Source organism: Marmota monax, unplaced genomic scaffold (assembly GCF_021218885.2).
Source record: "Marmota monax isolate L192 unplaced genomic scaffold, Marmota_monax_Labrador192_F-V1.1 WCK01_AAM20220418_F8-fsc00012, whole genome shotgun sequence".
Lineage (NCBI taxonomy): Eukaryota > Metazoa > Chordata > Mammalia > Rodentia > Sciuridae > Marmota > Marmota monax.
Genome location: NW_026695227.1, coordinates 16,535,108 through 16,551,050, shown reverse-complemented (window position 1 = coordinate 16,551,050; position 15,943 = coordinate 16,535,108). Strand labels below are relative to the sequence as shown.

Genomic DNA, 15,943 nt, shown 5'->3' with positions numbered 1-15,943 from the left:
GCACATGTGTACATGCACACACACTTGCAAGCCAGGTGGGGGAAATGGGAAGGTACCTCAGTGGGTCGTCAAAGCGTACAGTGGCCGCGCAGTGGAAGATGATATTGACAGAGCACAGGAGTTCCTGCAGGTCCTCTTTGCTGATGGCTAAGTCCTTCTGATTGAGATCTGCATAAATAGGTTTAATCTTCTCATGCACTTTTGGACAAACTTCTTTGACTTTCTCAAATAGCTGAAACATAAACATAAATCAATAGACAAAGATCATCATCATCACATCATTCTTGTTTGCACTGACTTGTTTTATTATAGTTCTCAAAAACTGGTTTTGGTCATAATGTTAACATCACCCAAGGAAGGTGTCTCAAGAGCCATCTGTTTTACTTCATGCAGTTCAGTTTAGTAAATTCCTGCTTCTCTTGAGAAATATTTGAAAAGGTCAGTTCCATTACCAAGAAGGTGTGTACTTTGAGCTCTTCCTGGGGTGGAAGGAGTGACAGTAAACAGTTATTATCCATGTTCTGCCTTGATCGTTCCCATTTCTGACAGCTTCAGTTTACATGTGGTAAAACTTTTAACTTTGGCTGGAAAAAATAATTGTTTTCAGCGTAAAAATTACCAGCCTGTATCACAGCCTTTACAAATTACTAGTATAATTACCCAGGACTTGGTTAACTGGCTCAGATTAACAAGATGTCTTAGCAGCACAAACATGATTAGAAAATAAGAAATCCACCAAATTTGTAATGAGTGAAACAAAAAATCTTATGTAATCTTTTTCTAATATAAATGGCAGCTAATGTCTAGTAAGAGAATTATAGGAGCTCAGGTACTTTGTGGGGGATTTTAACAAATTTTTTTTAAAAAATATTCTAGTTTCTTTATAAAGGGAAAAAAGTAGTAATTTTGGCTTTTATTATAGTTATCGAAATGGAACAGATTCTCTTCTTTCCCTTCTACACAGATTCTTAGATTAAACTGGTATTTTCCACTTTCTCAGAAACACAATTTTAATAAAAATGATCTTTCTTCTGACCTATTTTGATAAAATGGAATTTTACTATAGTATCTATATGGCTAAATGTTTAGAACAGTTAAGAGTTGAGAAATTGGTCAGTGGTTTTTAAACAATGTAGTAGTAACAGACACAGTCGTCTTCTCCCCTTTAACTCCCAACCTATGCTTTCATCTTGGTATCAGGCTTCTCCCCTCCATTACAGATCTATCCCCAGGATGGGTAATAAAAAATTGAATCAGGTCCTTAAAGAAATCACGTCTCATTTGTCTCAGGCAAAAGCAGGTTCAGAGACCATCCTGGGAACTCAGTGAGGATGACTAGGGAAAGGAATCAAATCTATATGCTGCCCTGGCTTGTTAACACACTTCTGTCTCTGAGCTAACATTTTTCTACACTGTAGAGTCAGCCCTTTGGTGTTACTGCAATTCTGAAAATAATTTAAAAGTTAGGTCAATCCTCAGTGGGGTTTTTTGACATCCGGAATTGATAAGATTATTCAAGTATCCTAGGCACAATTTCAACAAAGACATCATTCTGGCTCTTCCAGAAAGATCTTTAATGGTTCCTTTAATCTTGATCAGCATACTAAATTTGTGCTTTCATGGTCAAATGTTGACTGTACGAAAAACACATGTTGGATATTTTTGGATAAGTGCATGTGAAATTTGCACAATTTCTCTTTTTTGAAAAATTTATAGAAACTCCTTTTGAGCCGATGTCATAGATTTTATTCACTGGACATTTGTTTAAGGTTCTGTGAACTCCTTCAACTTTGGCTTGTGATGAATCCCTGCACTGGAGAAGGATAAGGAACTGGGTGAGGGGTGGAGGTATCATATTTCTATAATGCTTTTGAAACAATGTAGAGACCTTGAACTTGGATTCTTAGTCAAGTAGTTATCCACATGACCTCACTCAGGAAGAATCACAGGCATCTACTTTCTGGGGATGATTGAAGGTAATTATTCATTTTCTAATCATGAAAGTTTTTCATTTTACTGAATCCCAATCTTCAAATGTAACTATACTATTTAGTCCTAAAACACACCAAAAACTTGCTTGATATTTTTATTTTGTGAAAAAAGGATAAGATATTTTCAATTTAAAGCAATCTCCGTGGAATATCTGGTGTTGCAAAGTGAAAGAGACTGTAACAGAATTTTTAATGTGCCAAGCACCCAGCAAGCAAATCAATGGATTCTGTAAATTGGCTCTAATCTGAGAACAATTAAACACAAATAAGTACATGTACATTAAAGCAAAACCCCATTATGCTCAGTGTACAGCAAAATTTCAAAATGTTGGGATTGTGCTAGTTTGCTATTAATTCCCATAAAATGTAAAGGATTAATCTGGAAGTTTTTATTGCTTCAGCGAGGACCATTTCTATAAGACCATAAAGCAGCATGATGTAGTAGTGTTATTGGACTTTTCTTTGCAGGTGTTTAGTTCAAAGTGATTTTTTTTTTTTAGTTCAAAGTTAATTTGTTTAAATGAATTGGTGTACCTCTTAGGGATTAATTTTATGCCTTTTAGGAACTGCTTAACAGTGATAACCTTGAAAGGACTCAAACCATTTCATAAAATGTTATTTTCGATGGTCTGAAACTGAATCATGTTCTGTGAATGGAGGTCACAGTGTGTAACTCTGCACAAGTCATTGTCCGAAGCTCCCCACTGTATTTCATAGCTGATTTACTTCAGGGGAAACCAAGGGCTTATTGAGCAATTCACATTTTTCCAGAAAAGATGATGTGAAGAGTCCAGTGCAACCTGCCAAGCTTTGCCTGCTTATATAAATCCACTTCCTGGTGACATCATTCAAAAAACTCCTCCTCTTCTCCCAAACCTTGAATTTTGTCTGGCATTCTCAGAATTTGCACTGCAAACATGGTACAATATAGTTGTAGACCTTCCCTTATCTAAAGACTATAGCTTAATGGGAAAGCCCAACTATCTCTGATATTCTCTCAATGAAAACTCACAATCATTATTAATTAACTATTAAGAGTGAGGTAGTTAATTAAGAGAGAAGTTTTATTTTCCAGGTATGGATATTGTCTTCTTGATGTTATCTCAAGGAATTATTCAGAGTAGATTATTAGTGATTTAAGTGATTTATCCTAAATGAATAAATATGGGCCATCAATGTTGTAAAAAGAAACACCATTAAGGCACTAAAAATCCTCAGAATGCTCTCAGAATTTCTTTGGACTTCACAGCTGAATGATTTATTTATAATTTATTATCTGTTACAGTGGCAAAGAGCCACTGGGTCTTTTGAAGTCAAGCCATACTGAAGATAGCAATATAGAAAAATCATCAATGTTACCTAGATTTGTTTTTCTTTAAATATTTATTTTTAGTTGTAGTTGGACACATACATTTATTTTATTTATTTATTTTTATGTGGTACTGAGGATCAAACCTAGTGCCTTGAACGTGCTAGGAGAGTGCTCTACCACTGAGCCACAACCCCAGCCCCCTAGATTTGTTTTTGATACAATGGAAAGCTGATTGGCTTATAATTAAGTGAGCACATTTTTCATAACTAAGACACTAAGCAGCCAGTACCTACAAACCCTGAGTACCTACAAATCGAAGAGCACTGGTCTGTGGTGAGTGAGCATGTTCACAAGAAAACACATGATATCTGCCATGGTTTCCTTAGAAGCTCTTTAGATTTTTTAAAAAATACTTTTATTAGTTGCTGATGAACCTTTATTTTATTTATTAACTTACATGCAGTGCTGAGAATCGAACCCAGTGCCTCATACGTGCTAGGTAAGAGCTCTACCACTGAACCACAACCCTAGCCTAGAAGCTCTTTAGATTTTGTGAAATATTAGAAGATAATTGGAAGATATTAGAAGATAACTGGAAGATATTAGAAGATAATTGGAGGATATTAGAAGATAATTAGAAGACAAATGCGAGGAATCAAATTTCTAATAAAGTCAAATATTTAGCTCTGATAAACAATTTGAAACTAAAAATGAACTGAACTTACTGGCTGTCATAATTTTGAAAAATTCATGACAGCTTTGTTGCCTTATTTACTTGCTTTTAAAAAAGATAGGTGTTTCATTTTCCCCACCATAACAGTATAATATGTTCATAGTAATTGTATTTGGAAAACTGGAAGTAGATTACTGTTTTTATTTTTTCACTATTAAAGAGGGTTCTTTTTCCCTTACCATAAAAGTAATATGCTTATTATAATTGTAATTTGAAAATGCCAAAATATAAAATTAATCCAAGATTAATCTGAGCATTTAGGGTCATTAGTTGAGATTATAGTGAATATGGATATGCATCCTTTTTTGCACTGAACATATTGCAAGCATTTCCTCATGCCATTTACTATTTTATAAAACACGATTTTCAATCCAGGCCTACTAATCCAACACATGTATGTATTATTGTTTGTTTAATCATTCCTCTGTTATAGAACATTCAGATTGGCTCCAGTTTTTGTTATTATAAATAATACTGAAATAAATATATTTGTATATTATTTGTGTGTTTCTGGTTGTTTTGTTAGAGTGCCACCTTAATTATCTTTGATAAAGTCCTCAAGAATTTATCATTAATTCAGATATTTCTCCCTCTACTGATGTCTCTTTAAGTGCTCAGAAAATACTTCAGAAACAGTCATAAGTATGAAAATGAATCCTCTTTTATGATTCTTGAGTCTCACTTCTGTGTGGCAAATGGATTTTTTTAAAGTTTCTTTCCAAAGTATCTCATTCTTAATTGTCTCTCTTTGAAAGCAAGGAAACAGGAAGTGAGAGGTGGTAGCTATGTATACCATGAAAGGAAAAGAATGAAGCAGATGTATGAATTTTGATAAATAGAACAGATGTCTTCTTGATCATATTTCCTGAGGACAAATTGGTAACATTTTTGTTTATTATGTTTGAAAGAAAAATTTGCAAGCCTCCTATGCCTGACAACAGTAGGTCTACCTACCTTTAGGAGCATTAGTGTACTTATGTTGAGTTAGAATTCACTCATTACTATGGATGACTGGGGAGAAATATTTTTTGAAAGCTATACTAAGGGGGCTGGAACATGTTTGTGGCTCAGTAGTAGAGCATTTGCCTACCATGTACAAGGCTTGGGTTCAATCTAGCACCATGGGAGAAAAAGAAAGCACTACTCCAAGGACCTACTTAGAAATAAGTTATACTCAAATCACTGTGTTCATGTCAAAATAGTCAGTTAAAAGGCATTTTATCTAAACCAGGCCTTAATTCATATTAAATACTCAATAAATATTTGCAGAGTCCAAAGCCTCCCTGGAGAAACTAACACAGATAGGAAAACTCTTCAGAGTTAGAATGAACAGGAATGAGAATGGTACACCAGAAATGTAGTTTGACTGGACCCAGAGAAGACCTCTGAGTAACCTCCACACATAATGTTGTGGAAGTAGATTTGTCTGAGACTAAAATTCATAAGTGATGTGAAGGCAATGTCAGAGAAAAACGCTAACTCTTCTTAATTGCTTGACATGTTTCCAATCATCATGGGTTTCATTCTGGTGAGTATTGCAGTATGGTGGATTCTGTCTTATTTTATACTTTATCCGATTAGAGTAGGAGGAGGGGGCCAGAGTGCAGATTGGTTATTCCAAAAGTGGGCCGCTCCAATCAATTTTTCAATATAGGGTTATTACTTATGGGCATGTACACATAAAAATTTCATTTCCTAGTAATTCTGTTTTATGCTTTCTTAATTTAACACTTGGTGAAAGTAAGAGTTTTAAGTGTGGCAAACATGACAATGTTTTTTCAAATGGAAAACCAATAGCACACTACCTACACCATTTTCTCTTTTTAATTAGATATCTAAGAACTTTTCATGGTCATTACTCTCATGCGTTACTGTGTTGTCCTCCACATCTGGCATAGTGATGACACTTAGTAAGTACTCAACCAATATTTGTTGAATGAACAAGCTTAATTAATTTCATTTTTTTGCCAGTGTTTAGATGATTGTGTACCTAACACACACTACTTCTTCCTTTCATCTCTTCCTTAATCCATTCTCTCATATCTTTCATGTGCAACAAGCTGTCATACTGTGTGCCTGAATCAGGGATTTCTTTTTACTTGGTTCTAGACCTAGGCTCAAGAAACAAATAACTTTAAACCTGAAAACATCCATTGGTTCCCACACTTACTGTTGCAGAATGAGTTGTGAAGGTGTGAAGACATGGAGACGAGTATACCCGACAGCCACTTCAGAGGTACAGTCAGTGGATAGGAGACAAGGAAGGACCTTCCAAAAGGTGAAGCCGTTGGCCACAAAAGAGTGATGGAAAAGAGGGTTCCTTCCAGAGAATAGATTTGGAGGCTATTTAAGGACCCTACTAAACCACAGGGAAAGGGAGCCTTCTCAATTCATGCCAAATAAGATCTCCTAATAGTTATAATCACTTTCTTACATGTTATTGAACACACTCAACTCTTATGAGCTTTGTTGACACCACCTCTGAGTCTTCTTCTAGACACATGATTTTGAAGCATGTCCTTGTTATTGATCTCTCTCTCTCTTCTTTTTCTTGTAAGGCTTTTCAAAATCCTTACATATATATTTATTTCTTACAAAACGTCTATTTCACTGGACTATCGTTGAGGTCAATCACCAAGTCTGTTTTATTTATCACTTTGTCCCCACTTTTCCTCTGGCACAGGGCAAAGTGCTTGGCATGTACTTGGCTCTTGAAATATATTGGCCAGATTCACATGCTTGTTTGACTGCTTCCAGAAACTTTCTTTTCATTTTGAACTTCTACGAATCTCCTTTGTCTGTAGCTCAGACGTGCATTCAGATTATTTTATAAAAACACATTTTACCTAATATGTTTATTTGTTCTGCATCAGAAGGCATTTTTCTGATTCCCTATGCCAGGAGTTGGCAAACTTCCATAAAGGGCTGCACAGTAAATACTCTCATCTTTGTGAGCCATATGATTTCAGTTTAATTTAACTAATTGAACTCACCACAGATCTCACATATATCTTTCCCATCCTCACCAGCATAACTTGAGTACATTATTATTATTATTATTATTATTATTATAAATCATCTCACTGGCAGAGGACCACATAAATAAATAAATAAATCGGCCCTTAGTTGGAGTGCCATGCTATAAAAGCAGAGCAAAATTCTCCCCTACATTTGATTAAAAATATGGAAAGCTAAGTCCTTCCTAGGGTCCAGGCACAATTCTAAGTGCCTTTCCAATATTAATTCATTTACATCTTACCATAATTCAAAAGATAATGACTATTATTGTTTCAATGTGGAACCTGAGGTTTGGTTACCTAAAGTCACATTGCTCAGTGGTGGAGAGCTGATGCCAACTCTGTCTGGCTTCAGGAACAATGTGCTACTCGGGATATTTATCTCCTGACACTACTGAGGATATTTATCTCTCTTCCACCTCTCAGAAAGTCTCAATTATCATTATTATGCAGGTATTCTCCATTCTTCAGTAGCTACTGTGCTTTAGAAGATGATCTCACCTTCAGGGAAAGTCTGACTGACCTAGAGACACTTATCTCTGAACAGTGATTGTCTTACCTCAGAGGTTTCTGAACATATCAACCCATGGCACACCTCAGGTCACAGGGGTTGGCTAGAAATGGACATGCAACTCTGCCCTGACAGATGAGAGGTGAGGGACAGTCACTGAGGTTTTCTAGAAAAGAAGCATCATCAATCTTGGGAGACCCAAGAGAAAGCCACCTCTTATCATTCAAAGATTGCCATATATGTATGTGTGAAGCCTGAAACCACAGCAACCATCTCATTCCTAAGGGCATCAAGCTACAACAAAATGGCAGAGCTGGAGACACAGATGGAGGCAGCCAGAGCTCTGGTTAAGTCACAGTTGTTCACCACTCTAGTCTTGGACTTTTCATCATATAATCCATACTTTTGGTTTTTAGGCCAATTTCAATTATTCAAGTCTTTCAGAATCTGGCCTCAGCATATTTCTTACATGTCTGCTCTAAGACTTCACTTGACTATGTAATTTTTGTCTTCAATTTTCTTTTTACCTCACCAACTAGTGGCACATGGTAAGCACTTCAATAAATTTCTGCATGCAAATCTGGATGACAATATAGTCTTACTCTACAAGATGCTAAATCATCTATAAAAATGCTATCTGATAAAACTTTCCATAATAATAGAAATATTTTCTACCTGCTCTGCCAATAAAATAGTCACTGGCTAATAGGTACTACATTGAATAGCACAGATCTACACAACAAGTGAAAAAAATAATTTCAAAGATAGGAATGTGTCCTCTAAATAATTCTAGATAGCAAGTTAAATGGAAACATCTGGAAATAGTTTTATTTTTATTCTAACATCATTTTTTTAATCTGGAAGGTTAAAATTAATATAGAGATTTTTTTTTCCTCTTCATTAAAAAGCAGATCATTGGGCTGGGTGCATGCAATGATGCATGCCTGTAATCCCAGCAACTGGAGAGCCTGAGTCAGATCACAAGTTCAAGGCCAGTTTCAGCAATTTAGCAAAGCCCTAAGCAGCTCAGTGGGACCCTGTCCCAAAAAAAAAAAAAAAAAAAATAACAAGGGCTGGGATGTAGCTCAGTGGTAAAATATCCCTGGGTTCAATCCCAAGTACCAGAAAACAAACAAACAAACAAACAAAAAGATCTATGTAATTTAAGAAACATAATCTTAGCTTACTTGTCTTTATTTCAAATTTTCAGTTTCAAAGTAAATATGGGCAATAATACCTTGCATTTCACAGATGGCCAGTAACTACTTGTTAGGTAATTCCTTATTTTCACAGAGCTTTATCTACAGGCAGTTGGCAATAACATCCTTATATTCTGAAGCTTAATGATTCATGTAGTGGACAGTGTTGGGACACCAAGAAATGAAATCAAGTACATAATTCTTTTCATGGAAACTTTTTACACAGATTCCAGATAGTGCCAGGAAAGTGGTGCTTGCATAACCAATAGCTTTTTTTTTTTTTAAATATTGTCAAGTGATAGATTCTGTTCTTGTTTCCATGCAGACATTATTATTTGTGGTAAATCACTATGTCTACATGCCCATGTCACATAGCTAATTGACAGTGCTGAGATTCAAACCCAGGTCAGCCTGACTTTGAAGCCCATTGTCTTCAGCACTATCTGATGATTACTGACAGTTCCCAGATTATGTGATGCACCTGGTCTTGGGGCCCCACTTTGAGGATCATTGTTTAGAAAAGGTAACAGCTGATAACAAATAGAGCAACAGTGGAAACAAGTGTGAGGATTTACAAGGCAGTTTCAAGATGTTGTACCTAGCATAGTCAAGGTTTCCAGAATTACACTAATGTTGCTGGGTTATCAAATACAGTGCTTTGAAAGGAGCAGCAAAAAAAAAGCTTGTGCTGACCACAAGACTGTCTGCCACAAGATTTCTCTAGAAATGCTTAGATGGCAACAGAACTGAGTGGATTGATGAAGGGTATGTCCACTACGTGATGAAAATAAAGTCCACTGGGGAGATATATATATCTGAGTAAAGCTGTGAAAAGGGATCGGGAGTTTAGTCTAGGTTTTGTTTTTATGCCGTATCACCTTTTTGGTCTATTCTTAAGAACCATTAGTTATGAAGGCAGTGTGGGTTAGGAGGCCTCATGGAGTCACACTGGGGCTTTTAAAGTCTGACTTGCTTATATATTAGGTGAGTGGATTTTGGTAAATTAATACATTAAGCCTTAGTATCTCCACCTATAAAATGAGGATATTAATGGCTATTCATTCGCAGCATTTTTGCAAAGATAAAGGAGGGATGGCATGAAAAACCCTTGGAACAGTATACAGTAGATGTTAGCTATTACTATTTGCACCACAGTGGACTCAGACCATGAGATAAGGAGAAAACTTCCCAGTTCACTGGATAATGGTTTATGCTGAAATCCTGTCCTGGTGCCGGCAAAGAAATTTGATCATCAGTGTTTCTGGGCTGTGCTATTCAATATACAAATACATATATTGGTTAGGTGTCAGTATTTGCATACACTGGAGATAATTTGAAAAACAAACCAAAAAAAATTGTCAACAATTCTTTAAATCTTCCTTATGCATAACCCAGGTGATTCTGTAAATTCCAAAGGATACTATAAACCAGAGAGACATGTACATTTTCTCATTTGATTCCTTGGTAGATAATTGTTGTCATTTCTATTTTAAACATTGCAAATCTGAAGTTTACCAGGTAATTACAACAAATTGATAAGTCAGAATTTGCACTCAGATGTGTTAAAGACCAAAACCTACACTGCCTTGAAATTTAATATACATAACATTTTTTTGGAGGAGAGTGAGGGTTTGTTACCTATATGCTCATTCATAGGAACACAATATTTCATTTCCAATGTTTTTGACTTAGAAGAATATATGAGATAATAGAAAATTTAAGTTTTCATAGATATAAGAGCTAAATCATTTATTGTTTGGATAATTGAAAGTACTACTGTCTGGCTACTTATTATCATATTTGTTTCATATATAAAAGAAGAGGACATCATTGAATATCCAACATTTGGGGAGTGGGGAAATCACCTCAAATTTAGATGAAAATCAGTAAAGAGTTCAGATGAACTTGTGACTGACAGATTTCAAGCCAGGAACATCCACTCTAGGAGTTTTAGTGTTTTGACTATCAGTAATTTTCAGAATAAGATAACATCCTCACCGTCCTGGATGGAATCTAGCACTCTCTTCCCTCTTTTGGGAAAATACCACAGTCGGTTGCTATCTTAGTGTCTCCTAGTCTCTGCCTGCACAGATATTCTAACCCCACATGCAGTTTGGAGCTAGAAGGGTACACGCAGGGAGTCACTGTGCCCTAAGGCATTGCCCACACACAGGGATCTTCCCCTGAGGCATACCTTACTGTTGAGGATCTGGAAAACCCTTTGCTGCAGGGTTTGGCCAGCCTTGGGTCTCACAAGGATGTAGATGACTTTCAGGCCAGGGCTGGTGCGGAACAGCTTCTCCATGAGCACTTTGCCCAGGAATCCTGTGGCCCCAGTGATGAGGATGGACTTGTTGTCATAGAAAGCTGCAATCATGGACATGATTCCTCTTTTTCTCTTTTAGAACACTGAAAAGGGGTTCCTAAAAAGGAAAAGAAATAACAAAAGATTACCGTTTTAGAAGTTCTAAAACTCAACATCACTTAAAATATTTCCTCTAGTAGAGGAGCCAGGGGCTGGGGTTGTAGCTCAGTGGAAGAGCGCTTGCCTAGCATTCGTGAGGCACTGGGTTCAATCCTCAGCATCACATAAAAAAGTAAATTAATAAAGTTATAAAAATATTTTAAAAAGAAGAAAAAAAAAACAGAAAAAAAGTCAACAAACTGCTTTCTCGACTCTGGTTAAGATCCCTATATTAGTAACTACTTAAGAATAATGATTTTTCATAGCCATAATTTATATTTTGAGGATGTTGGGGGCTATGTTCTTAGGCAAAATTCTTCACATTCATGGGATTCGTTCATTCATGAATTTACACAAAAACTAATTTTGAGCACCAGCTATGCCTGATTCCATGCTAAATTCTGAAGATAAACAGAAAGAACACATAAGACTTGCTTTCATTCTCGCAGGGGAGGCCTGTGACACAAGACAAATAAATACATAAACAAGATAATTACAGACTGATACAAATGGTCTGAAGTAAATAAAACAGGGATTAATAAATCACCAATGCTATCCACTTAAGGAAATCTGCATTTCAAATCATATTATCTATATTCGCAAAGTTATTATTTAAGCCTCTCTTTTAGATGGCTGATGTGAGAAACATTATTTTGTAAAACCCATATTGTGCCAACAGCAATTAATGATGTTTTTTGACATATTATAATCCACCCACTGATTTCTTAACAATTTTGCCTTCCTGGCTTGAAGTTCAGAAAAGTTGTGTCACCATGTTTGGAAGGCAGTATAGTATCCTGGATTAGCATGTAAATTTCAGCAGGACTCCGAGAAATCAAATCCCAATTCTAACACCTATGAGCCATGTGGCCTCAGGCAAATTATTAAATTCTCTATGCTTCAGTTTCCTCATCAAGAATATGGGGATTTTACAAAAAACTTCTCTTAATAGTTCCATGGTAAGGATGAAAATAAGTTAACTCATGGAAAACCCTTAGAAACACAATTGCCTATATCATGTACTCAGGTATTGTCTAATAGTATAGTCACTGGTTTCAAAAATTTCTCCTTAATGGTTTCTGCCTTTCTTGACACTTATTTCTTATGTATTTTATGTACATTCTTTTGGAAATAGATGACTTATAATTCAATCACTCATAAGAATCAAGTAAAGTATTGTCACCAAATGTGACTTCCTCTTACCTATTCCTTTATATATCAAATGTTTAGGTAGCCTAATCCTTTAATATGGTAATCGGCATAAATGGTCATGGGTGGCAGGGAAATGCAGGTAGAAAACCAAAAATATACTGTTATTATATTTTTCTCCAAGACATAGTTTTGCAACACAGAATTTATAGTTTTAGAGAGAAAATAAGATATCTTTAATGAGACTACTTCTTTATGCTTTCTTTCTTCTTCTTCTTCTTGTTTTAATGAGTCTATTTCTTTGTTAAGAAAGAATGGTTAAATATGTCCCAAAATAAAAGAATTTGCCTCTTCTGTCTATAGTCCAAATACTTCTTAAACTCAACAAAATCCATAGGAGAATACATTGAGGGCTTGAATAGGAAAAGAAAACAAAATCCTAGCCCTCATCACCATGACGTGGTAGAGCAGTTGGGGCCATGATTCTAATCAATTCAAATGGTTCTGAAAAATGTCTAAGAGAATTCATTCTTTTATTTCTTTTTTCCAATCTGAATATATGGGTTGATTCCTCAGAAACTCCTATACAAAACTCTCTGTAGTCCAATTCCCTACATTACAATTTTGCAACATTTAGGAATTGTTAACACTTAATATAATTTGTTAAAAAGTGAAATTAATTATTTCTAAAATTGAAATAATTTCACACTTAGTAATGGAGTACATGAAATACTAGGATGAGGACTGTGTTTAGAACAGCATAGCCTTCCTTTTACACCTTAACTACCAAGGCAGAGAGCAAAGGATACTTTCTTATGCCTCATGTTCATGATATGGCCTGGGAAAAGGACAAATCAAGATATTATCCTTCCCAATCATCCTGAATAATTCAAGATATCTGATGTTTAAAAGAAAAAGAGAAGGGACTGATGGGATTCAGCCTGTGTATTTTTATTGAAGATTTACTATATACCAGACACTGTCTCAGCACTAGAATTAGCAATAAATGGGCCTTATATAACTTATCTTTGTTTTTTTAAAATTTCTTTTTTAGTTGACATATCTATCTGGGATCCTTCATTTCTATTCTGGAGCATTTTCTTTTCTCCTCATGATCATTAGTTTTCATGATCAGAGTACAGAAAAGTGATTTTTACTCTCCTTTTGGTAGTAAAACAGGACCGATCTCATTCCTAGAGAACACATGTCAAAATATTGAACCATTATAGCTGTATCAAGTTACATATCTGTTGCAAGTTTCAATGTATGGGAACTTTTTTGGGGAAGGGTTCTTAAATTAAGAATTTTAATCCTAGGAGTCCTGCATAAGGCCTGTTTTCAGTTCTGAGACAGTGTCTGGCATATAGTAGACAGATAATAAAAACACACAGCCTGAATCCCATCACTCCCTTCTCTTTCAAACACCAGATATCTTGCATCATTCAGGATGATAGGGAGAGATAATATTCTGACTTAGGCATATCATAAGCCACTTGAGGAGACAAGTTTATCTAAATGTCTTGGTAATCCTTTGGGAAGAATTTTTTTTCTCCTTTAGTAAGTATTTACTGAAATTCTGCCATATATTAGGCCCTGTGTTAAATATTGGATTAATTCTACTGCATCTTACATCCTCACACTCCAACATGAGTTATCTTGGATGTAAGAAAATAGCACTTACATCCATCCCACATCCAAATCACAGAACACAGTCATCTTTGATACTTTCCTCTTTCATATTTTCCTAGAGCTAATCATGTCACCATGTTCCAAAAATTCTACTTCTTAATATGTATCAAGTTGTACCATCCTCTCTATTTTTACAGGGTTATTACAGGCCTCCATTCTTTTTCTTTATTCAATTAAAATAAACTGAAATGGGTTCTTTCTCTTCAGATTTGACTTTTTCCAGTCTAGTGGCTTTTCAAGCCATTAGTGCACAAAATTCATCTGGAGTACGTATGAAAAATGAAGATCTCCACTTATCATCTCAAACTGACTCTGAAAGTTAGTCTTTTTTTTTTTTTTTTTTTTTATAAGCACAGGAAGTGATTTTCCTGTAGGGTATGAAGGTCCACATTTGAGAGAGTGCTGAGAGCCATAGCCGAGTAGGAATGACAAACCAAACTACAGCTTCTTTGATAGCTATCACAGTAAACTGTATAAACTGATGCATCAATGAATAATAACTCAACAAGTAATGCTCAATCAAGGAGTTGATTTACTTTGGGAGGAAATGGACATATTGATAGATTCCTCCGCTTTGAACTGCTTGTAGAACTTGCCTGGACTATGTATCACTTGTATGCATTGTGAACTATCTGTTGGTGCAGTGAATTGTGGTAGTGCTGGCCTATCTTTGCTGAATGGTGTCACCAGTGATATAATTTTTCCAAAAGAGCCGTCAATTGGCTTGGTGTCGTGGCATTTCTGTATCTTCCTCCCTTTTGCTAGTGATGGTCTAAAATTTGGGGGCCAACAGAGGTGAGGCAAAGAACCTCACCCCCCCACTGGTGCATAGGCCTATCCACAAGTATGGCTGTATGCTGGACGGGTAGTCAGTGACAGGTATGATCCAATTGCAGTGGTACCAACCTAAGACAGGAGGCTGACGCCTAGAGGTCAGCTCATCTGATGACGGGTAAGGACCATATGTTGTATTGGACAACCTAACAGGCACGGTCCCTAAGCCACATGCTTGTTGTTTAATTAATCAGAAGGGGGGAGATGCTGAGAGCCATAGCCAAGTAGGAATGACATGGCATTTTTAATTGAAAGGTGACCCTGCTCAGGGATTAGGGTGGCTCTAGGTTTAGTGTAGATCCTGCTGGATTAGGGTGGATCCGGTTTAGGGTGGATCCTGCTGGGAATAGGGCGTATCCTGCTGCCTCAGGCACCTGCTCCTTGAGTTCCCATTGAGTTCTTGCGGGATTCAGAGAGAATTGGTGCGCGGGAGCCCGGTAGAGGCAGTGGATTTTTTCCCAGAACGTGCGTGTAGAGTGTCGGTGAGACTCGGGAATAAAGACTTGCTGTTTGAATCTACAAGGCGGTGTGGTGGCTCGGTTATTTTGTGCCCAGCCAGACTGTGGCAAGAGAGTCTGTCTCATTACTGATAGGGTACTCCTTTCCAAAAGCAAATGTTACCCATCATTATCTTCATTGTTAGGAGAGAAATATTTTTATAAGGAAAAGGGCACTTTGCCTCTTGGGTACCTTTCTCTTGGTTAGGGTTTTTCAACCTTGGTGCTGCTATTGATCAGATAAATCTTTATTGTGCAGGCTGACCAGTGCACTGTAGGAGATTTAACAGCTTCGCTGTCCTCTAGGAAATAACTGCCACTCCGTTTCCCCTACCATCCAAGTGTAAAACCCAAAATGTACTCTAGACTTGGCTAAATGTGCCCTAGAGAGAAAATCGCCCCCTTTCAGAGAGTCATTGTTCTAGAACTTTACAATTTTTATATTGTATAATATTCAGCGCATCCTTTTAAAAAGTTCAAGTTTAATACTTAAATTTTTGCTTGGTAGGCTAAATACAAATATGATCCATCATCAATACTTATTTTT

General features: G+C 36.3%; 1 protein-coding gene across 6 annotated transcripts in view; it reads right to left on the bottom strand.

Moving 5' to 3' along the window:
• The window catches only part of Far2 (fatty acyl-CoA reductase 2), a 138,164-nt gene that overhangs the window by 32,517 nt on the left and 89,704 nt on the right, over positions 1 to 15,943 (bottom strand). For all 6 annotated transcript variants that reach the window (XM_058576364.1, XM_046435420.2, XM_058576365.1 and 3 more), the window contains 2 exons: positions 10,958 to 11,186; positions 57 to 232 (listed from right to left, as the gene is read on the bottom strand). In XM_058576364.1, coding sequence (XP_058432347.1) covers positions 57 to 232; positions 10,958 to 11,146 — 365 coding nt within the window. In that variant the 5' untranslated portion in view covers positions 11,147 to 11,186. The remainder of the gene's footprint in view (positions 1 to 56; positions 233 to 10,957; positions 11,187 to 15,943) is intronic.